Source organism: Myotis daubentonii, chromosome 1, assembly GCF_963259705.1.
Source record: "Myotis daubentonii chromosome 1, mMyoDau2.1, whole genome shotgun sequence".
Lineage (NCBI taxonomy): Eukaryota > Metazoa > Chordata > Mammalia > Chiroptera > Vespertilionidae > Myotis > Myotis daubentonii.
In genome coordinates, this window is record NC_081840.1 from 54,898,832 (window position 1) to 54,923,726 (window position 24,895).

Here is a 24,895-nt window from a genome sequence, read left to right on the forward strand (position 1 = left end):
AAAAGTAGAATAATAAAAGGGGAAAAAACAACTTATTTGGAATTATCTTCCCATTGACATCTTGCTAATATCTTTTCTACTCTTTGAATTGCTCACAACATAAGTGTAAATTTCACATCCTAATTTTAAATATGCATTAAATCTCTGCGGTGTGACTTCTGTTCTAGATACTCCACAGATATATTCACATATAGGTCACCAACAATCTCTTGGTTACTAAGTCCAATGACTATTTATCCTATCCAGCCTGCATTCAGACTGTTGTTTCTCAAGCTCTTTATTTTCTTGCTTCTGTAGAGATTATCTTCTTCTACCACTTTTATTTTTCTGTCCATGATTTGTCTATCTCTTTTATTGACTTCTCTCTATTTTTCCTTAAATACTAATGTCCTTCAATTTTCCATTCACAGTCTTTTTATCACTATAGTTTCTCTTCTTGAAAAATCATACTCTTCCCTATGGCATCAATTATCACCTCTATACTAATGATCCCCAAGACTATTATCTTATACTAGTAGCTTTAACAGGATACTTGCCTGTCATATCATGTCTATATTCCCCTGTATCGACTAGCCTTTTCTACTTTGATGACCTCAAACTCAACATATGTAAGAGTCATTTTCTAACCTGCCCATCTTTAACTTTTAGCTCTTATTATTGTCTTTAATTTGATTGATATCATACGATTGTTTAAGGCAGAATTGTGAAAGTCATTTTTGACTCCTTTCTCTTCTTCCTTTCACAGTCACTTAGATGCCCAATACAATTGATAGTATCTCTGAAGTATTTTCTCCATCTTTCCTACCCTCTTTTTTTTCTACTGCAAAATTTTTCTCATTGAGATTATATTGTACTAGTAATCATCTCTGAGTTATGTTCTAATCCTTGCTTTCCCTCTTCTATTTCGTCTTCTTAACTGTTCCTGAAATTGTTATGATAAAGTCCAAATCTGATCATAGTACCTGCTGATCCTCCTAGTAGTTTTCAATCAGAGAATTACTTCAAGCAATTTCTTATAAACTGATCTTAGCTTTGTTATTTCTTTTGTTTTGAAAAGATTACTTCTCTCCAAACCTTCTATTTGACCAAAAATTTACTTATCCTAAAAATGCCTGGCTCAAATTAAAATATATTATTGAGAAAGTATTAAAAAATCCCTGGTGATTCCAGTATGAAGTTACTTGCTTTGGAATGCCTTAAATCACTTTGTAGATCTACAGTGTTCAGCATGGATCACATGGTACATTATCCTATATAATAAAAGGCTAATATGCAAATTGACCAAACAGCGGAACAACCGGTACCTATGATGCACACTGACCACCAGGGGGCAGACACTCAATGCAAGAGCTGTCTTCTAGTGGTCAGTGCGCTCCCACAGGGGGAGCGCTGCTCAGCCAAAAGCCAGGCTGACGGCTGGCAAGTAGAGCAGTGGTGGTGGGAGCCTCTCCTGCTACTGTGATAGTGCTAAGGATGTCCGATTGGCAGGCCTAAGCCATTATTTGAACATCTCCCAAGGGCTCCCAGACTGTGAGAGGGTGCAGGCCGGGCCAAGGTACCCCACAAGTGCACGAATTTTATGCACTGGGCCTCTAGTCATAAATAAAGACTATATGTTCTTCTCTACTACAGACAAACATGCCGCAGATCTACCAAAGTTGCCCTGCGTGTTTTTTGTTTCTTTTTGTAGTCCTCTGAGGAGATACCCTCCCAAAGAATGTACAAGATAATATTTAGAGTTAGACCATGGCATTTTCCTTATGCTATTCATAATTCAATGAAGCGTTATAGTAGAGGTATTTCTATAAATTCATGCTTCTAACTTCTTGCTTTCAAAACGTTGAAAAACATCACTAGCTATCTCTCATTCTAATTAAAGAGAGTATGCAGTGAATCCAACTGTCTCTGTGCTTCAAATCAACCAAATGCCTTGAGATGGTAAGCCCGATTTGTTAACCAATGGAGGAGATGGTTAGGAGAAATTAACCAGGCAATATCTGCATACTGCTAAAATAAAAGGCCAGCAATGAAAATATTTAGTTCTTGTTATCAGCTGCCATGAAACTAAAAATAACTGTCATTCAGCCAAAAGACATCTCACCTTTGAGCCTTATTTACATAATAACAGGCTAAGGGTTTAACGTGTACTCTTTTGTTGGAATATACCATATAACAACTACAACTTTCATTTGAAGTATTTTTTTCAAGTTTAGAAAGTGTTGGGGGGAGGGGGGAATCCTTCACCAATAAACCTTACCTCTTTAATTGTTCTGACTCCCCATTAATAAACTTCAAGTTCTTTGAGGGTGAGGTCTATACCTTAGTATTTATTGTATCTCTGGTGTCTAGTAAAACTTACAGTTCATAATAGGTGCTCAGGAAATAAATGTGTGTTGAATGAACTAATACATTCTGTCTTCATATTCAGTGTGCTCTAACCTGTTTTTCATGAAGTGATCAACTTCAATGGAAGTGATGATTAAAGAGGTCCAGACAGAACAGGGAGTTGGCTTTTAAATAACTCTTTCAGTGGACACTAAAAGGAATATTGGCTCTAACTGTTATTTTACAAGGTCTTACTATTTGTAAGCTTCTTGAGGCACAATGCATTTGGTTTGAGTTCTTTTTATTTTTTATCTCAACACTTACCCCTCTATAGATAAAAGTAGGTAACAATAGACCCTTCAATTACTTAGGAAGAACTTTGGAAATTGCCTTAGGAGACATAAAGGAAGACATGATACAGTTAAAATTGTCTATTCTATTATGTAGTGACATCTAAGAAATATTTTCTAATTTTATTTTGTAATTGCTATAAAAGAGATAAAAAAGCAGATTGATTCTCCTTACATATCAATTATATCGCTACTAGAGGCCCAGTGCACAAAAAATTGTGCACTCGGAGGAGAGGGGGGTCCCTCATCCCAGCCTGTGCCCTCTCACAGTCTGGGACTCCTCAGGAGATAACGACCTGCTGGCTTAGGCCTGCTCCCAGGTGGTAGAGGGCAGGCCCAATCCCTAGATGCAGCCCCTGGTCGGGCTCAGAGCAGGGCCGATTGGGGAGTTGAGGTGCCACCCCCTGTCATGCACAGAGCAGGGCAGATCGTGAGGTTGTGATGCCACCCTCAGTCACGCTCAGGGTAGGGCCGATTGGGGGGTTGGGGCACCACCCCCAGTCACACTCAAGGCAGGGTCGATGGGGAGGTTGCGGCACCATCCCCTGTCATGCACAGAGCAGGGCAAATCACGGGGTTGGGGCACTGCCCCCTGTCACTCACAGAGCAGGGCCCATCAGGGGGTTGGGGCGCCGCCACTCTCACACTCAGGGCAGGGCCGATGGGGAGGTTATGGCTCTAACAATTCACACACAGAGCAGGGCCCGAAGCAGGGGTGGGGGTTGGAGCACCGCACCCTGTCACACACAGAACAGGGCCGATCAGGGGGTTGGGGCGCCTCACCCTGTCACACACAGAGCCACAGGGAAATCATGGGGTTGGGGAGCTCCCCCCTATCAGGCACAGAGCAGGGCTGATCAGGGGGTTGGGGTGCCTTCCCCTGTCACAACAGAGCAGGGTGGATAGGGAGGTTGTGGCCCCGCCCCCTGTCACACACAGAGCCGCAGGGCGATCAGGGGGTTTGGGCGCTGCCTCCTGTCACACTGATCCTGGTGCCGGGAGGCCTCGCGGCTCCGCTGATCCCAGTGCTGGGAGGCATATTACCCTTTTACTATATAGGGTAGAGGCCTGGTGCACGGGTGGGTGCCAGCTGGTTTTCCCTGAAGGGTGTCCTGGATCAGGGTGGGGGTCCCCACTGGGGTGCCTGGCCACCCTGGGTGAGGGGATGATGGCTTTTTGCAGCTCGTCACATATCCTTCAGTGTGGGGGTCCCCACTGGGGTGCCTGGCCAACCTGGGTGAGGGGATGATGGCTGTTTGCAACTGGTCACACACCCTTCAGCGTGGGGGTCCCCACTGGGGTGCCTGGCCAGTCTGGGTGAGGGACTGAGGGCTGTTTTCACGCTGGCGGGTGACTGAAGCTCCCAACCGCTCCTTTTTTTCTTTTCTTTTTTTTTTATTCTGGGCCAGCTTTAGCTTTGAGGCTTGGCTGCAGCTCTTCGGCCTCCGCTGCTGAAAGTAGGTTTCTGGCCTTTGCTTACAATGTTACGTTCCTGCTGGCTGAAGCCCGGGACTAAAGCAGGTTTCTGGGGTTTTGTTTAGCTTCTATATTTGTAACATAGTTGCTTAGAGTTGCAGCTCAGAGGCCTGCAACGGCAGGCGTGGAACGTTGGAGTCCTCTGTCACTGAAGCAAGCAAGCCTCATGTTAGTTTCAAGCTGCCTGGCTGCCGGCCGCCATCTTGGCTGGCAGTTAATTTGCATATTGCCCTGATTAGCCAATGGGAAGGGTAGTGGTCGTATGCCAATTACCATGTTTCTCTTTTACTAGATAGGATGTTAAGGAGTAAAGGTGAGACATCATTTAGGCTGAACATTTAGCCTCTTTGACTACACCACCTTTTTTAATAAAATTTAATATAAAATGTAAGCTAATTCCCAGATGCTTAAAAATATGCTGGATATTTGTTTATGACTACAAATTGGCTACCTATATTTTGAGAATATTATATTCTTTAATCCAAATATTTTCCTGCACTATTGCACACTGACTTAAGGTGCATTCAAACAATTGAATCCCATGTTCTCAAGATTCAAAATACATTAAGAAGGTTAGTTAGGATATGAAAAAGGTATTCTGAGCCATTTCCTAAATACCTGATTGCTACTCTAGAAGCAAAGAGCAGTAATTTTCAAAATGTGGTCTTCTGACCAGTACCATCAACATCATGGAAATTTATTATGAGTGTAAATCATCAGGCCCCACTCCAGACCAATTTAATCAAATACTCAGAGGATGGAATTCTGCAATGTTTTCATAAGCGCTTCTGGTGGTCCTGATATATGCTGAAGTTCAAGAACTACTGGCATGGAATAGTGTTTCCTATAAAGCAGTGATCTTCAATCCCCTATTGCCAAGGAAGTATAAAGTTGAGAGGATAGTGCTAAGTAAAATATGACAGAAGATAATTTCTGTGCTCTCTGGTCTACGTAGCCGAAGACTGAGTCCATATGGCTAAAATATTTTACTCAGCTACATGTATATGCTTTGGCACTCAGATGCGATTTCTAATTGATACATCAAAGTCATCATTGAAAATGAAAAGTAAGCCCAGGCCTGTGTTGCTCAGTGGATTGAATGTTGTCCCATGCACCAAAGGTCACTGGTTTGATTCCCGGTCAGTGCACATGGGTTGCAGGCTTGATCCCCAATAGGGGGCATGAAAGAGGCAGCTAATTGATGTTTCTCTCATTGATGTTTCTATCTCTCGCTCTCTCTCTCTCTCTCTCTCTCTCTCTCTAAAGTCAATAGAAACATATTTTAAAAAGAAATAAGAATGAAAATTAATATAGATATTCATCTCTGAAACAAAACAAGTATTAATTTGCTCAATAAAATATATACATTTTAAGGTAGATGGAGCTATGTTCCAGATTCCTTGGCCCTGTTCAGGAAAGATTACCACAATGAGATGAGTAAAAAAATTCAAATTTTTGAAACACATTAATAAAAATAACATTGTTGTACCTAATTGTTTTCCTCCATGTTTAGCAGAATTAGAGAATTTAGGTAAGCAAACAAACCCCATTTCCTCTAAATGTTTTAATAATGGCTAACTTCTAGAATCTGAAGTGCTGTCAATAGGTTAATAGGCCTGGTGATAATTATGGATTCTACCATTCAAGAAGATTGCACCAGCACAGGTTTGTGAAGGCGTGAAGTGCCTTCTGCTTACACAATACAGTTATAATTCTTCTAAATCAATAAGTTCTGTAGAATTTCATAATGACTATTATGAATTCCTGAAATTAAATTTTAGATTTTATGATTTTGTTTTTCATGTACTTGTACAAATTATATTGCAGATCAAGAAAGTACAACTAAGTCCTGTCCATACCATTATGCATTTATGAAAAAATGAATACAGACTAGGTATTTATTTGCAATTGATATGTACTGAAGTTATACTCATGAAATAATAAAGCTATTAAAATAACATAACCAAAATATATCTGTTTTGCTTTTCAGCTATTAGTGCTTTTGTAGGATAATAACACGATCATTCACAATGGCATCCTGATAATCACTTTATTGTTAGTGTGTGATAAAGGGACAGGTAATATAGTTTGGAGATCGTGATATAAAAAAAATGAAAATTCTATCTTAAGTCACCCCATATTATGGGTTGGCCATTTTATTTGTTTCAGTATAAGGATTCCCCAAACTATACGCACATTTAAAAAAATCACCTGGGGTGCTTTTTAAGGAAAAGACGCTGGGCATCATTCCTAAAGGTTACTTTTGCTCCAGAGTTTGTGTGACATTAAAAAAACCCCACAACCTTTCCATAGTCATCAGAAAGTTGTTATGCCAAAACATGCTCTTCAGTTGTATGCAGGGAAGCATGTTGGAAATTCACTATATAAGAGAAGGAATTTCATGGTTTGCTTTTTCCTTTAGATAATTTTTTCCTAAATTGGAAAAGAATGTGCCAGCACGGGGCACAGGATACTGTGCGGGCAGATGTTAACAGTGACTGCTCTCGCGACTGCTTTGGGAGCCGCTGTCAACAGCAGCAGCCCCAAATTGTCCTCGTGTTAGGCAACGTTTTCATCTTGCACTCTGTACAGAGAGTAACCCTTTCCTCCGCCCCAAAGAAGGTTTCAGGCATTCTTCCGGTTTGCAGGAGGAAAAGACTCAACCTGCAAAGAAAGAACAGCTGCCCCAACCTTGGGTGGGTTAAAGCGGCTGAGAGCTGCAGCATCACGCAGCCAGGCCTGCAAGCGGCCAGCACTACGCAGACAGTAGGAGAGGCAAGCAACACTGTGGTTAGAAGCCAACTAATTAACACATGGCATCAAAGCTATTGTGAGCAAGTGCACAAGCAATCATTCGCTAATTAGATTTTTGTGGCAAGAAGTGCACATCCTAGCACCGATGGTAGAGGATGAAAATAAGAAGAAACTCCGTAAAGAAGGAAAAGATCTAGGTTGGAAAGTTTCCCTTAGCAATGCCAGTCAAGATTTTATAGGCAGTTCCACTGTGAGGAAAAACTGGAAATTGGCACTAGTGGGCCTTTAAAGGCTTGAATAAGCCTGCTTTAAGTGCTACATATATTTTTCATATGAAAGGGTGAATTCTGTCATTCTGAATAAAATCCTTTTCACCTTTGTAAAAGCCCTGAGTAAAGACACTGCTGTTTATAGATAACTGCGTTGGAAGGTCTCTGCCCGTTATTTTGAGATGCTGGTGCCCAGGGGAGGCTAAGTGTAGCAATGAGCAATCTTAACATAATTCCCTATTAATAATAAAGCTTATTTCTGTCTGGGAGGCTGCATGTTACACTTAGATTTGGGTTCAGGACTTGCTTCCTCTCACATTTTATCAACCCATGTGCAATACTGATTGGGTCTGCCTAAAGCTTTTTCTTGGCAGCAAATTACAAGATATAAAAATGGAAAAGAATGAGAGAAAAGAAACTTTGTGCAGAAAGGGAGATGGGAGAATAGAAGGGGGCAAAGAAAAGGAAAGGACGAAGAAAAAAATGTTTAAATGTTGGAAAGAAAGAGCTAGGGTCCATGCTGTGCCTCTAACAGATTATATTGTTAGAAGCTAGACACTCATTTACTTAATTTGACTTTTCCCTTTAAATTATGTATAAGGAATTTAGCAATGGGCATTGCGAATGTTATGAAGGGAGAAGGCCCCAAGCTCAGTATTTCCAGTTTCATTAGCTTCTCTAATAAAGAAAAGTCCTGTGATGCAGCCATAAATTTGCAACTAAATTTATAAAGTGAAACCTGCACAGTTCAAGCTGGAGATTTTATCTGAAACAAGGAATCCATTTTTGATTAGTGAACAAGCTACCCCACAGCTTTTCTGGTTAGCAAGTGGTTTGGCCCACACAGTTTTTTTAAGTATAGATATGATCCATCTGGTTAATATGCAGCGTAGCAATATATCACTCACATTAGAGTTCAGCCACAGAGAGTAATAAAATAAGTAGTAGGATTAGGAGAGATTTCTAGAAGTAGGACATTTTGTATAACTTCATCCATAAATGATTTGTGGTCTTTCACAGCCACTAAAAGGAGGTAGAATTTCCCACAAGAAATCAGTAATTTCTTCACTGCTTTTCAAAACAGCAAGTGAACTTAAAGTCTGAATATAATACATAGCTAAAAACACAAAGGGAATCTTCACTTTGTACTTACTTATGCTCTCCTAGTTCAGTGAAAGAATTCTAACAATGAGATTGATTCTCTCGAACTGTGCAAAACCAATAAATGACGTGCTTTGGGGAAGAGATCTTTATTTTATACAAATTAGACCCAGTCTGCAGGGGCAGGAAGCACAGTGCATCCAAGTTCATCTTTGAACTGTTTCACCTTCACAGATGTATCCCAGTGCTTCTTGCCTGTAGGATGCTAAATAGCAAGTTCATTATTCAAAAGACAGGCTCACGGAGGACAAAAAGGACATTCAGGGGGGTGGGGAGGATGTAGAAAGGTCTCCTTGGAGTCAACCTCACATGGGAAGAGGCCCAATCCTTAAAGCAGCATTTGGGGTCTATAAATTTAGACATAAAATAGATGTTTGCTTTGAAATCAACCCACTTTTATGTATATCTCATACAGTTACTCTGGCAAGTGTAGGAGATATATATAAGGAAAAATGTAAATAAAATCTTGACCAGAAATATTCCCCGCTCTAGCTACCCTTGGGATATTTTTCTGGAGGGAGGTGGGGGGAGAATGCCAGCCGCCTGCCTGCCCTCTTGGCACTGTCTCCGTCCTCATTCCCCAGGCGCTCCTGTGGGTTTGTGAAAGGAACTGCGGCAGCTGGAAGAGGCAGCGGGTACAGAGCGAGCACTGCCCTGTCTGCCTGACCCAGACAAGCAAACGAGAATAAGGAGGAAGCGCGCTGGGCTTTAGGTTTAGTGGGGGCATCAGCCAGGAAAAGGATATGATGCTTACTACCACAAACCTCATAAGAGAATCTTTCTCCTTCCTTCTTCTGCTCATGGGATTGCAAGTCAAAGATGTTGGACAAAGACACGACACATTACAGACACAGCACACAGGACGTTTTTCACAGATATTTTTAGACATGAATAAACCACCAATTCCACAAAACCACCAGCACCACAAAACACATTTCAGAATGAACACTGATATCCAGTTGGGATTGCACAATATGGCAAAAAAAAAAAAAAATCTGCACTTTGTAAACTTTAAAGATCATTAGCATATCTACTTAATTGTGTATATATATGACCAAATATATATATATACATATAGTAAAAAGCTATTGACCATCTTCCTCATCCTATTCACACTGCTAATATATTTACTAAAGTATTCTGTTGTGGACATAATAATAAGCTCAGCTATTAATTGGGTTTTATATTATTATCCTTTCCTGTTCTTTAGCTAAACCATGTAAAACTTGATTATGAACCATTAAATAACAGATATGCTGCTAATGATCTCCAAGTAGGTATTTGGCAAATGTAGGCATAAAAACATACCCACCTCTTTTCCTCCCATGGATTCAAACATTTTTTCCAACTGGACCCGTAATTGCTGAATATTGTTCATCAGTATACAGGGCTTTAAGTAAAGAAAACACAAAACAAATAGTGTGAGAATCCTTTATACACTAAATTATGGGATGAGTTTACCTTAAATGTAAGAGTATACAACCTATCACTGAAGACCTATTGTATTTGGCAAATGTAATAATTCCGTACTTTAAGATTATGCTTTTTAACAGTTAAATGGAAGGAGAATATATAACAACAACTTTAAAGAATGAAATTTAACAATATACTCAGACAATAAAGCATCGAAGAATCACTACTAAAGTTTCTTTTTAATTCTTAACATCTTGGTATTTTATACTTAGAAATTAACCAAACTCTGTTTTTTAAAGATTTATTTCAAGGAAAACAGATTAGTTTAAAATTTCATTATTTCTCTCTTTTAAAAACCAAAACACTATCTGAAATTTAAAAGCCAAAACAACAACAACAAACAAAACAAGAAAGCCTTAAGTGGATTTTCTTAGGCTACAAACTCCACATGTTGGTATTCACGGCCCTTCATGATCTGGCTCCGAAGAGTGATTCCTTCTCATCTCCGTCTACTGCATTATGATTATTTCCAACTCTCTGCAACTCATTCCCTCCAAAATACCTGCACTTTCCATTTGCTGTGACTTTGCTGAGTATGCGGCCTCTTCCCTTAGTCTCCGCCTACTTGAATCAAACCCATCATTCAGGTTTAAGCCTTCTCCTTCCTACACTGTATCCTTTGGCCACTTACTTGGTATTTGTTTTACTTTACTATACATTTGAGTTGCTTTTCACTCTCTCATGAGCTGGTGTTCAATCCACTGTATGTGTTGCTGTGCCTTTTAGCGTTTTTCCCTCCCAGAGTATTGCACAGAGCCTTAAGTATAAACTTGTTTACAACGTGTTTCTTTTCTTGTTTTTGTTTTTCCAAGAAGGCAGAAATATAACAATAAAAATTCAAAGCTTTATGACAGGACTAGATGTAACCTTTGAATAGTAAGAATTAATTTATAATTAGTAAAGAGAATTCAGGAACAGTTCTAGAGTAATTTTTTATATATTTTATTGATTTTTTACAGAGAGAAAGGGAGAGAGATAGAGAGTTAGAAACATCGATGAGAGAGAAACATCAATCAGCTGCCTCCTGCACACTCCCTACTGGGTATGTGCCCACAACCAAGGTACATGCCCTTGACCGGAATCAAACCTGGGACCCCTGAGTCCACAGGCCGATGCTCTATCCACTGAGCCAAACCGGTTAGGGCAAATTCTAGAGTAATTTACTATTTACTGCATACTGATCCTAAAGAGCCACTACATCAAGGGAAAGAAAAACAGGAAAGAAAGGAGAATGGATGTATCTTCCAAGTTGCTGGGAAATAAGCCAATAATGAATCAGAGAGAGGTGTGCAAAGGCCTCATAGGACATCAGGAAGGCATCAGCTCTCATTGGTGGAAAGATTTTATTTTTGCTTTAACCGCATTACTGACCTTTGAAAACTTTCCGCTTTACTCTTCAAGTGACCACATCCTAACTTCGAATTTATGAAAACGATTTTAAACTTCTTTTCTGTTCCCTTGATTACAGTTACATAAATATTTTATTGTTTAAACACAGATATCTATTTATCTCCTGTAGATGCTGTTCAGTAAGCTGAGCCACATATACCACAAAGGAGCCCGATCTCCTTGATTGAGAGCCACTTGATCAGGCTTAGTCCTTTCCGAGGCATGGTCACATTTTCAGGAACTCAGCAGCTGACCCAAAGTCAGCAAACTGAGCTAATCCACTTTTTCCCCAATAGGGAATAAGGTTATTGAGATTTTAATTTTCATTGCAGAGGGGGAAGATTGGCTGGGATTTGGGCAATCCCACCAGGGTGAAAACTAAGATCAAAGTAAGACCATGGCTCTTAATGAGAAGCAAGATATCAGTAATTAGGGGGAAAGCATTGAAGAAAAGAAAAAGTTAAGTTCCTAGCATGTCATATTTGCAAGGTTGTTTTTTCTTCTTTATAAAAATTTGATTTAGAAAATTATAAAATATACAGAAAAAAACCAAAATAATACAGTAAACACTGATTTATGATTTTTTTTCTGTTTTTAAAATATACGCTGAAACATTAAAGTGGAAGTCTGCAGGGGCCTTTAAGAAGTAATATTCTTTCTGAATGACAGGAATTAGCCCTGGTAATTCAGAGATACCTTTCAAAATCTTCATTTTGGCTATCCTAATAAAATCAGAATCTTTTCTGAAATTTTCGGGTGCTGTTTTGATTTTCAGTATGTTACTTTTCAAATGGGTAAGCCTTTAATGAAAAATATGTGTTTTCAATAAATAAATGCTCTTTCTTGCCCATTAGAGTATTTATAACTGATGGCAATTAAAGATATCTGCTGAGATATCAGAGTTTTTTTTGTTTTTGTTTTTTAAATATATTTTATTGATTTTTTACAGAGAGGAAGAGAGAGAGATAGAGAGTTAGAAACATCGATGAGAGAGAAACATCGATCAGCTGCCTCCTGCACATCTACTGGGGATGTGCCCGCAACCCAGGCACATGCCCTCGACCGGAATCGAACCTGGGACCCCTCAGTCCGCAGGCCGACGCTCCATCCACTGAGCCAAACCGGTTTCGGCAGATATCAGAGTTTTAATAAAATTCCTAGGCAGCATATAAAAAGAAAGAAGGACCTCTGGGACCTTCCAAAACGATCAGAACTGACCTACCGTAATGAGCTGTCAGCAAGAGGTCAACGAGTTTTCAGGGAGAAGATTAGCGACTTCAGACTTGTCTGGTGACACTGATTTGTGTTGCGGGGTTGGGGATGGTTTTCCTCTTTAAAACAATTGCACTGATTTTTAAATACTATTTCCGGGCCTTTCTAAAAAGTTCTATATTATTACCAACATATTTCTTCTAAGACTACGTACATATAGTGAATAAGAAAGATTTCATCTTCCACCATAAAAAACACATTATATTCTAAATCACTTTAGTTTATCTGGCCTCTCTCTAGGCCTGTTATTAACTTGCAATTTTATAAACATTCTCAATCATCCCCCAAATGAAAAGCTAAATTAATAATTTAGAGTGGAAATCAGCATCATTCCTTAAATTAACAATCCTTCTCAATTTATTTGAAAACCGAAAGAATAAATTTTAGTTGAGAAAGACGTTTACTCATTTTAGTACTGGTACAAAACTAAACTAAACTACTTGGTGTCAACACTAAACAACTTTTTAACTCCCTAGTTCTCAGTTCCAATGCTTGGCAATAATGTGGGTTTTCAATGAATTGTCTTGTTCGTTATCATCTTGGAACCACAGGTTGCCTGGCATTGAGATGCTCTCAACCTTCCTCTGAGTTCTGTGTTGTATCCAGCTCATGACTACTAGGGAAGTATTCAAACAACGTCTTGAAATACCTCTCAACTGTCATCCTGTATGGAAACAGAAAGAACACAATGCCTCTTGCTTCTTTACTAGCTGGAAGAAGAGGATCTCAAGGGAAGAATACTTGAAAGTAGAGACAGTTTTACTTACCACATTTTCCTTATCACAGTAGGAACTAAAATCACTTGATACAATTGCAGCATACTGAAGCAGTACTTTATTGATAGTCTAGGAAAAACAACAACAAAAATACTGTCAAATGTATGCCGGTAAGTACATAGTTTTATATACATACTGTAGGGGTTAATGCTCATCTGGCAAACTTTCCATGTCTTTTTCAACTTCCATTAAGCAATGATTAAATTTATACCCTCACCAAAAAGAGAAAAAAAAAGAAAAAAAAGAACTCAACTAAACTGTTTAGATAAAAATTTATTATATTTATGAGTATATTTGGAAGATATTCCATGTGGATTCATCCCATTTTAATATAATATGAAATATGTACAAGGTTCTGTATCTCTAACTTTAGTAAGTATTCTGAAGATATGCCAACTATTTTTGTGGCAACCTCCTCCAGGGTTGAATACTTATTAACTAATGACCCACAATGCTCTTTTTTTCCCCTGAATAATTGACACCTTATGCTTTGAACCATCTCTTTTGGTTTCTAGTTACCAACCTTGCACACATACACTATGCCAAAATTATTTGTCATTTTCTCAACTTTCTCCATTGTTCCTAAATACCCCTTTCTAAGTGGGGTCAGAATATTCTAATACATGTCACTTAGCAATAAATATTTTCAATAATTTTCTATGATAAAGAAGTTTACTGATTATATCAAAGACCACTTCTTAAAACACACAACTTCTGCTTCTGTTGTATCACAAAATCTCTATACACTTAGCTTAATTTGTTAAGTTATTTATTGATGCATTATTTGCTAAAAATACTGCCTAATCTTTCCCCTCTTTCTGTTCTTTTCACCTAATTTCACACTGTCCTTCTCCATCTAATAACTATTTCTGAGTCGATAGATGCCCTCTGCTTCCATAATTATGCAAAACAAGGAAAACAAACTTTCTTACATTTTATTTCAAGTACTTAAAAATATTGATGACTGCATCCTACTGCTTTTCTTAGACAGCTTGAGTGACCATAAGTCAAATATGGATGTGATCTTCTTAGAAGAGAGGAAACAATAATAACAGTAGATATATGCCATTTCTTTTAATAGAAAAAACAAGGACACAAAAGTTCTTATTTTCTTTTTGTATAATATATTCATCTTAATGTTCTTTATGGCTTAAAATCAGCTCAGGGAAACACTCTAAGGAGTTAAACTAAAGGAGGCATGTTTAATCTACTAAATTGAATTCATCAACTGTAACTATGTACTTGTTTTATAGACTTTTAAGATCACAATGAAAACCTGAAATTAGGGACAACATGAAGGAAGAAAATCAATATTCTGTGGAAGTACAAACTAAAATGATAATACGTGTCCATTTAAATAGAAAATCAGCAATGGAAAATATAAAATCTTATCAAGCAGCAGACCAATAAATCTAGGGAAACAGATGGCTGATCAGACTGCAGTATCTTGCAAGTGCAGCTGTTCAAATTTTGCTTTAGATATAATGCTGAAACTTGAGGACTTACTTACGGAGTACTAGTTCACTCATACATATGGACACTACTCTCAATTTATACGTTCTAATGACAATGTAAACTGTAAGAATCATTGCACTAAATTGCAAAAAAAAAATAAAATAAACATAATTTTAGGAGCTTGTTGCAACACAAACATTATCACTTGTTCAAGATAAAGTTTGGGCATGGAACCCAGACATATGTTTCTGATCATCTTTAAGGTTTACCCCAGAGTCTAACACTTGACTTTACTTCATAGGAAAACCTTAGTCCCTTGAATTTTTGCTGGGAGATAATTGAACCTAGAATCTCACACCCACGTGCTTACAAATGCCAGTGGTTAGCAAGTCAGCATGGGTTGTAAGGAAAAGTGCTCAGCCATGTAGGATGTGCCCATAGAGTTGTGGGTGCACTGGCTGTAATAACATCCATTTCTTTACTAACATACAAAGTATACCTGAATAAAAATGTATATATACATTTTAGGAGCAACTTTGATTTCACTCTAATTTATTCAACAAAGTAAATCACTGTATTACTTCTTTAGTTAATACTAGTAAGTAGTTAGTTAAGACACATCTACCTAAGACATGTCTCCAGCAGCAATAGGGTTACCCGGAAACTTGTTTGGAAATGCAAATTCTCTGATTTTATCTCAGATTATAGAGTCAGAAATTCTGGGGTTTGGTCTCAGCAATTTATGTTTTAAAAATCTGCAGGTGATACTGCTGCAAGCTGAAGTTTAGGAACCATTGTGCTTACTAATCACAGCAGGGCAGAGGCAACTCTTCAGAGAGAAGAGCTGATGGAAGGGGCACCTAATAAAGCATGGAAGGTAGGACTTCTGAGTGTGTCAACTTAGGTCATTATTTTATCTTTGGGGGCTACTGGGGTTCAGAAGTGGTGACAGAATATATAGAGAGGGGACAGACAGCCTAGCAGGGGCTGTTTGCATCATATTCTATAATAAAACAGTATAAATGAAGAGCGAGTCCTGAGTTGGAGACAGTTCTTCTATGGATGCAGCAAAGGAACTGCCATTCAAAGAGCTCCAGATTCAATAAGATGAAATCCTAATAGGATTGTGGCAGTGAAGACAGGGCTTCTGCTGTATTTAATGGATTGGAAAGAGTGACTCAAATATCCACGCTTCAGTATACTGAGATTTGACATGTAGCCTCTGGTATTATTGAGTGGGATGGCCATCAATTTCTCAAAGTCATTTATGGTCTCCTAAGCTAATGCCACACTAGTAGGAATAGGCTAAATAGCCTGTCAACACTACTGGTAGCTTCATCGAGAGATTTACTCTTATAATCCTATATAATAAAAGGGTAATATGCAAACTGACCCTAACAGCAGAAAGACTGGGAATGACTGGCCATTATGACACACACTGACCACCAGGGGGCAGACGCTCAATGCAGGAGCTGCCCCTGGGGGTCAGGTCGCTCTCACATGGGAGGAGCTCTGCTCAGCCACAAGCCAGGCTGACGGCTGCCAGTACAGCAGTGGTGGTGGGAGCCTCTCCTGCCTCCTCAGCAGTGCTAAGGATGTCCGACTGCAGCTTAGGCCCGCTCCCCACTGGCAAGTGGACATCCCCCGAGGGCTGCCGGGCTGCCAGAGGGATATCTGATTGCCATCTTAGGCCCAATCTCCTGGAGAGCAGGCCTAAGCCAGCAAGTGGCCATCCCCTGAGGGGTCCCAGACTGTGAGAGGGCACAGGCCAGGCTGAGGGGACCCCCCCCCAAAGTGCACAAATTTTTGTGCACTGGGCCTATAGTCAGTAAGATAAAAGCTCTGGTCCAAAATCCATTCCTGCAGTCACATTTTAGGCATGGAACATCACAGTATCTGAGCAACGCAGAGAAGACAGGAAGACTGTGTGGTATCTGTTAAGTGACATTAGAAATGTCACTTTAGGATCTGATAAAAGTATATTTTAATGCATCCAACAAAGATAAAACACCCCCATAGATTCCTAGGTTTAACCCAAAGGGTAAAAAGAAATGGTGAGAATATGCTCTTTGACTTACCAATTTTTGATGACACAGAATGCGAAAGTACAATAACTTAGTGGTTAAAATCATTTCATACATGCGTTTATAGATGGGTGCCTTGTTTGTGTTGTTTAAACTTTCTGGGTTTTTGTCATTTAAAAAAATAGGGAAAATTACACTATCTATCCCATGCGGTTGTTGTAAAGAATAAGGGAAACAGAATAGGTAAAGTGATCAGTACATAGTGGTACTCAATGAATTATCATTATATATATATTAGAATTAAGTTCCCAAAGAATAAGGAATATGTGTGCATCAATCACCATAGCATCTCCAGCCCCTGGCAGCCAGCCAGACTTAGATCAATGAGTGAACTAAGAGTTGATTTGTTTTTAAGTAGTACTGAATATATTATTTCATCTCTCTCTCTCTCTCTCTCTCTCTCTCTCTCTCTCTCTCTCTCTCTCTCCTCTCTCTCTCTCTTTAACCATTAAACTACCCATACTTGTCAAGAGCAGCAATATTGCCATAGGAACATTCAGTACCTGTATGTCATTTTACCACTTATCACAGCGTCTGGATGTACCTGCTATGAACTTTAAAGCATTGGTTTGGCATCTTATTCAGTCTTATACACACTTTAGTAAGAACAAGCTACCCATTTAAGTTCCATTTTAGAGTGTGAAGTCTTCTAAAATGTCTGAATATATGTATCATTCATATGTCTTCATTACAAGAGATGGTTTACATCAGTATAAGTCCCAGAAAGAGAATATGATTTCAGTATATTTTGATACAAGGAACCCAATCCTTAGAAAGATCGGGTTATTAAGAACAAAGATCACATCTGGTAAAATAAACTCCAGTTGCCTGAATTATTGCAAAGTAGCTAACTAGATTAATCACATCTCATTTTTGTGATTTAAAAAAAATCATTCCAATAAAACAGAATCTATTTTTCAATGAAAGTTGCCAATTTTTACTTTCCCAGAAAATGTTTACATTATTTCCTTGTGACAATAATTGGGTATTATTGAATTCCCATGGATTAAAAATGTGTTTGTTACTTAATTGAAATTAATTTTTGTGCCAATAAAAGCTCACATTTCCTCAGTGACACATGGAGTCTATTTCTTTTCTTTTTTCTTTGGAGAATGTGTTTACCTGAATGTAATTCTAATACAACCTTCTTCGTGACCCCCTCACCCTTTGTCTTCCCTCCAGTCCATTTGATTGTATCCCCAGTGGCGTCAACATGGTTAGGTTCAGCTTTACAGCTGGAGAAAGGGCAGAGCGACCAAGGGGTGGATGATGGGCTGGAGCCCAGGGCCTACGAGTCTCAATTCAGCTTTCTTCTTTCTCTCTCTCACCTCACATAACCTGCGACCTCACTATTCTGAGGGTGAATTCTAGTTACTTTTCTAATATCATGTGCAATTATAATAGTATGTTACTAAATATATTAACTCTGAGGTTATTAAATTCTCATATGATCCTGCTTCCACTGCATGTCCTGCAGTTCCAAGAATTGCATGTGACATACCTTTTTAAAGCAGTACCCCTGATGGCCCTATTTTATTCTTTTCTTGGCAGTCACCCAAAAGAAAAAAGTTACTCAGAGAATATTATGAGCAATTCTCTTGTAGAATGACTGCAAATTTCAATATATTTGGAAATTGAAACCAGCTATTACCAAAAAAGTCCCCTCTAGGAATGATCCCAATAAATGGTTTTTAGCTATCATCTTTAAAAGTTGGAAGCTTTTTTAGTCTTCATAATTAACAGTCATAAAAACTACAAATATTTCATAGCAGATAAATAATGCAATACTGTTTAGACTGACAGATGATCTCCTGGAAAGCTTTCATTGGCTTTTGATTTTCTACTAAAGAAGTTCAGCCACTTTGCCCATTCTTCAAAACTCCTTACAATTTATGGATCTAGCTTTCTAATCATAGTTGCACCTGCTCTCTCTGAATCCTATGCTCTGTTTTCATTGGGACCTCTCAGGATAGAACCCCTGAGTCACTGAATTGTGGGGTTGAGCGGTGACAAAGATTCTTTTCTTTGACCAAACTCTAGCCAGGTTCCTCCATACCCCAACCTTGGCCTATACAGACTTGAACAAATATTAGAGCTCCTTAAAGTGCCTGCCTGCAAAAATGCAAGGCTGCCAAAATAATTAACTGTTGCAGCCAAAATCTGAAGTTGGGTCCTTGTCTCCCCACCTCTGTGGGAGGGTAGGAACCCAAATTAGATAACCACCAGGGAGCAAACCCAGATGGGTTTTACATGAACCAACACCCTGACTCTACTGAGCCCCACTTGCCCCTACTCCCTCTTTCTCCCTTTAAAATACCCAGTAACCTCTGTATAAATCAAAAGTGAGTCAAATTCATCCTGGACTCTTCTCTATTGTAATAGTATATTATTGATTAACATCTGTCCTTACCACTTTAGAGTGTGGATTTGTTTATCTTTGATAAACACTCCTCTATAGGGTTATCCAATCCATATCTGATGTTTTATGAGCAGGAACTAAATCTTTGTTTCAAATCTTAGAGTTTCTTAGTTTACTAGTTACTTCAGTATAAACTGTCCTATCATAATTAATAAACTGTTTCCCAAGAAAGTTTTCTTAATTCCTCTATTAATGAACCAGGTTTATAGTTTTCTAATAGCCTGGTCAGGCTCAATTCTCCACCCATAAAGGATTTCAAAATTAGACTTTTTGTGAGAATACAAATGAAGTTATATACCCTTGTGTTTGTGTCAGTGGCTAAAAGCATGTTAACTATATGCATCTTTTATGGGTTGAATTGCTTCCCCTCAAAATTCATATGTTGAAACCCTAACCTCCAGAATCTCATAATGTGACTATATTTGGAGATAGGGCCTTTTAAAGAGGTGACTGTTAAAATAAAGTCATTAGTGTGGACTGTAATCTAATCTGACTGTTGTCTTTATATTACAGCGGTTTGCAACCTGTGGGTCGCGACCCCTTTGGGGTTGAACGACTCTTTCACAGGGGTTGCCTAAGACCATCAGAGAAAAAACATATATAATTACATATTGTTTTTGTGATTAATCACTATGCTTTAATTATGTTCAATTTGTAACAATGAAATTGGGGGTCACCACAACATGAGGAACTGTATTAAAGGGTCGTGGCATTAGGAAGGTTGAGAAACACTGCTTTATAAGAAGAGAAAATTTGAACACACATAGAAAAGCCAGGGGTTCATATGCACAGAAAAAAGACCACGTGAGGACACAGTAAGAAGGCTGCCATCTGTAAACCTAGAGAAGACTCAGAAGAAAAATACAACACCCGAGATAAATATATATATATATGTTCTGGGCTCTTTTCAACCTCTCAGATACCCTGATTATATAGCATTCAACTTGGTCATAGTTGTTTACAGGTTTGGCATTTCATTATAAATTTTCTGAGGTCAGAGATTATGCTTATTCATGACTAATCTCTCAAAGGGGCTAGTCAAATGTGCAAGTGAGGCTATGAATAAGCAAGCATTTGAATGAACAGCTGAGACCTCTGCTATCATCAGACCCAGGTGGCCAGATTTATCCTTAGGACAGTAAGACAGAGGAGTGCAGGTTGTTCCCCTATATTATTCCACTAGAGGCCCGGTGCATGAAATTCGTGCATGGGTATGGTCCCTAGGCTTGCTCTGTGGTCAGGGTCATCTTCCCCAGCTGCTGTCAGCCGGCTCCACCACCCACCGCCACCACCCTGGTTCACTGTTAACCATCGGGCAATCAGAGCCTGCCAGCCGGGGGGAGGGACCGAGAAGTGGTCAGTGTTCTTCATGGCAACTGGTTGAACGGTCATTCTGGTCATTCTGCCATCCAGTCGATTTGCATATTACTCTTTTATATATATAGTCATATCACTACCTGACTTAAGTATCTATAACAATCTATAACAATAAAAGCATAATATGCTAATTAGACTGGACAGCCAAAAGACCTTCTGGACATCCTTCCGGACGAAGCTGTGGCAGCGGGGGCTGAGGCAGAGGTGGTTAGGGGTGATCAGGCAGGCAGGTGAGCAGTTAGGAGTGATCAGGTAGGCAGGCTTGCATAGGGGTTATGGGCAATCAGTAAGGCAGGCGAGTGGTTAGGGGTGATCAGGCAGGGCAGGTGAGCAGTTAGGGGCAACCTGGCAGGCAGGCAGAGGCAGTCAGGGGTGATCAGGAAGGCAGGCAAGCAGTTAGGGGAGATCAGGCAGGCAGACAGGTGAGTGGTTAGGAGCCAGTGGTCCCGAATTGCGAGAGGGATGTCTGACTGCTGGTTTAGGCCTAATCCCAGAGGTCCCATTTTGCAAGAGGGTGCAGGCTGGGCTGAAGAACCCCCACTCCCCCATGCATGAATTTCGTGCACTGGGCCTCTAGTCTCCAAATGTTTAGTGTTTCTTAAATTGTTCAAAAGTCTAAATTTCTGAACCTGGAAAGAAAGACTCTTCAAGATCTGGACCCATCTTCACTCCCCCAACCTTTCCCACTGCTTTTCTCAGAACAGCTGTTTTTCCTCTTTACATGGCAAGCTCAGCTTTACCTCTTCCTCCATTCCTGCTATTTCCTTGGCTTAGAACACTTCTATAACTTCTTCTTTTTTTGGTTGAATGAGTCCTATTTTCCCATAAAACCTCTGGCTATTTCAGCTCTAATTATTTTTCATTACCCTCGACTTACTGTAGATCCCATTATACTTGAGATCAACTTGTGTCCCTCTTCATGTAATCTTCCAATTAGTTCATTATATATATATATATATATATATATATATATATATGTATATATATATATATATATATATATATATATCATGTACTAGGGTCAATTCATATATGTAGATATATGATTTGAAAGGTGGAGACCTCATCTTTTATTCCTTATATTTCTACTGAAACTCTTGGCAAAGTAGTAAGCATTGTGTGAGCCTTCTTAAACTCTAGGAGGAATAAGAGGTCTTAAGAGGAATCTGGTTGATCAATATAAATCTGTCAAGTAAGAATACTAACTTCATAAAATTCAAAGGAACTGCTTAGATCCACACTACAGTTACTGAATGATATTAAATCAGAATGCAGTTGTCATGACTGCTAGTTCAATATACTTTTCAGTGTACTGTAGTGATGGCTAAACAATAATTGCAGTTTGAATATGAAATGTCAAGGCTTATTTTCAGCCCTAAAGCACCACACTTGAGATAGAAATAATTTGACCATCCATGGCAATGTCTTTAATTAAAAAGGACTGAGTCATTCATTTAAATAACACATAGATGTTTTTAAAGATGATAAGTCCATATTCAAGAAACAAGAAGTGAAGGAAGATGACAGACCTGAAACAACAGAATCTCTTAATACTTGAATTAGACATTAAGTTGGGCTAGTGGTGTCAGGGAAGATATACGGCCAAAGAACAACATTATTCAGGTTCTGTGCAGGCAAGTACTAGCATGGCGCAGCTTCAGCAAAGAAAGGATGCATTCCACTTAACCTACCTTTGCGAATCTTCTCATTAAGTGAGATAATGCTTCAGGGTTAGGGCATTCCAGTTTCTTAATAATCTCAAAGCTCTGATTAAGCTGAGCAAATACATCAACCACGGAACAAGAGAAGAGGGCATGATCAGATGTCTGCTGAAACTGAGGGGAGAAGGTGAAACCATTCCATTAAACACATTAGCAGGACTGTGGAGACAGTCTTCATTGTTTCACACAAACAATTGAATTTCCTATATCATGGGCCTTCATATCACATACTTTCATTTTCCAGTAATAAAGTGCCTATCCATTTTTAAATTATTCATCTCCTTTTCTGGAAGATGTAGTGAAACTAATATCATGGGGCAGGCTGCTATTAATTGGTCTCTCCATTTCCAAATTGGGGAACTGCTTTTGTTTGTTAGTTAGGTAGTTTGTTTATTTCTCATTCCCCATAAGTATTGGGATGATTTTAGCAAGCAGACTGTGGTTCAAGACTTTTGAGTTGCTTCAGAGGCACAGGGAGTGCATCTGCTCATAATTTTGGCATCTTAGAAAAGGTTATAGGACCACAAGGGAGTTTTGTACAAGTCTGTTCAACTTGTAGATTCTGACCGACTCAATAGGAATCTTGGGGCAAAAAGGTGATTGATTATTTTTTATTTAATTTTTATTTAAGCAATTTCCTAGGGTTCCGATCAGCCTTTTAAAATTGCTTTAAAACTGCCCTGACCGGTTTGGCTCAGTGGACAGAGCATCGGACTGCGAAATGAAGGGTCCCAGGTTCAATTCTGGTCAAGAGCATGTATTTTGGTTGTGGGCACATCCCCAGTGGGGAGTGTGCAGGAGGCAGCTGGTCAATGTTTCTCTCTCATCGATGTTTCTAACTCTCTATCCCTCTCTTTCTCCCTTCCTCTCTGTAAAGAATCAAGAAAATATATTAAAAAAATAATAAAATAAAATTGCTTTAAATTTATTTTGGTCGCCGAAACCGGTTTGGCTCAGTGGATAGAGCGTCGGCTTGCGGACTGAAAGGTCCCAGGTTCGATTCCGGTCAAGGGCATGTACCTGGGTTGTGGGCACATCCCCAGTAGGAGATGTGCAGAAGGCAGCTGATCGATGTTTCTCTCTCATCGATGTTTCTAACTCTCTATCTCTCTCCCTTCCTCTCTGTAAAAAATCAATAAAATATATTTAAAAAAAATTATTTTGGTCATCAGAGGATTAAAATGAACTTTAATAAATAACAACAGCCTAACAATTCCCATTAGCTTAAAGATGAGTGATGTGACTGAATCTTGACAATAAACAATCTTAAAGTAATTGAGACTCACTCCATCTTTTTTGTCTCTTCCTAGTGCTCCATGAAGAAACTCCATTGACACATCTTCATTTTCATCTAGCCACTGCATGACAAAAGGCTCAAACCACCTAAAAAATTAATATTATAAACTATAAAAATGTTATTTACATCTCATTAGCAGTGAATGCTGTTCCCAAATCTCTTCTCATTTTCTTTTTCCAGTTCAGCTTCCTTTAGCTTTACTTCATTAAATACATTTCCCTCTCTTTTACCTTCAATCTCTTTTTCTATATCTCTTTTAGTCTACAAAAATAAATGCTTTTTATTCTTTGCTACATTGCTGTAATTTTATTTTGTGTCATTTTTCCTTCTATCTGAAGCATGGTTCCTAGTATACATTTTTGGTGAGAGTTAACTGGAAATGGGTTATTTCAGATTCTCAGTTAGGTCAGTGTCTTTATTTTGCTTTATTTTTGAAGGATATTTTTGATACTTGTAGAATTCTAAGTTGACTTTCTCTCTTCAGCACTTAAAAGATATCAGTGCATTATATTCTGGTTTTAGTCATTCTCATTGAACAGTCAGTCAAGAGTATAGTAGCTCTGGTAAAGTGTTTCCCCTTTCTTGACCCCCAATACATTTAAAGATTTTCTTCTTGTTTTTAAGCAGTTTTCTATGATGTACCTATAGGTAGTTTCTTTGCATTCATCCTGCTTAGGATTTACAGGAATTTTTGAGCTCTGCCTCATGTTTTAATTGGTTTTATAAAATTCCTACCTAGTATCATTTAAAACATTGCTCTGGTATTATTTTTTTCTCTCTTCTATTTTTGGGGGGGTCCAATTTTTTTGTATATTAATTTTACTCATATATGCCTTGCACTAAACCACTAACAGCAAATCATTTATCCACTATTATGACTTCTCCACTAAAAGGACAAGTTGGACTAAATTCTTCCCCTCAAGGGACATATCAAATCATGTACATATCAGATCATGGCACATACCATGGTGTTGCATGTTACCCTTCCTCCTAAAGCTCTATGCACATTTTTATATCCCCAGTACCTCACACATGACCTCAAACATTTTTGGTATTCAATGGAACTGAGTTACCCTTCCCTTCAAGATTCAGTTAATGTGCAAAAATTGGAAGAGTAATACATTACGTCAGGCTCACCCATCACATTTGCAAAGGCAGTAGCACAAGTGGAGGCCCACATGCCGTAGACCTAAATACTTATAATTTCTAAACTAAGCTTATAAACTGCTGTATAAATGTGTTGTGGCCCTGGCCTAGTGGCTCAGTTGGTTGTAGCATTGTCCCGGTACACCAAAAG

The 24,895-nt window shown here is 38.9% G+C and overlaps 1 protein-coding gene across 1 annotated transcript in view; it reads right to left on the reverse strand.

Moving 5' to 3' along the window:
• UNC13C (unc-13 homolog C) overlaps positions 1–24,895 on the reverse strand; it is a 523,285-nt gene that overhangs the window by 82,822 nt on the left and 415,568 nt on the right. The window contains exons 20-23 of the mRNA XM_059700746.1: positions 23,588–23,684; positions 22,272–22,415; positions 13,237–13,314; positions 9,648–9,725 (exon numbers count right to left, since the gene is read on the reverse strand). Coding sequence (XP_059556729.1) covers positions 9,648–9,725; positions 13,237–13,314; positions 22,272–22,415; positions 23,588–23,684 — 397 coding nt within the window. The remainder of the gene's footprint in view (positions 1–9,647; positions 9,726–13,236; positions 13,315–22,271; positions 22,416–23,587; positions 23,685–24,895) is intronic.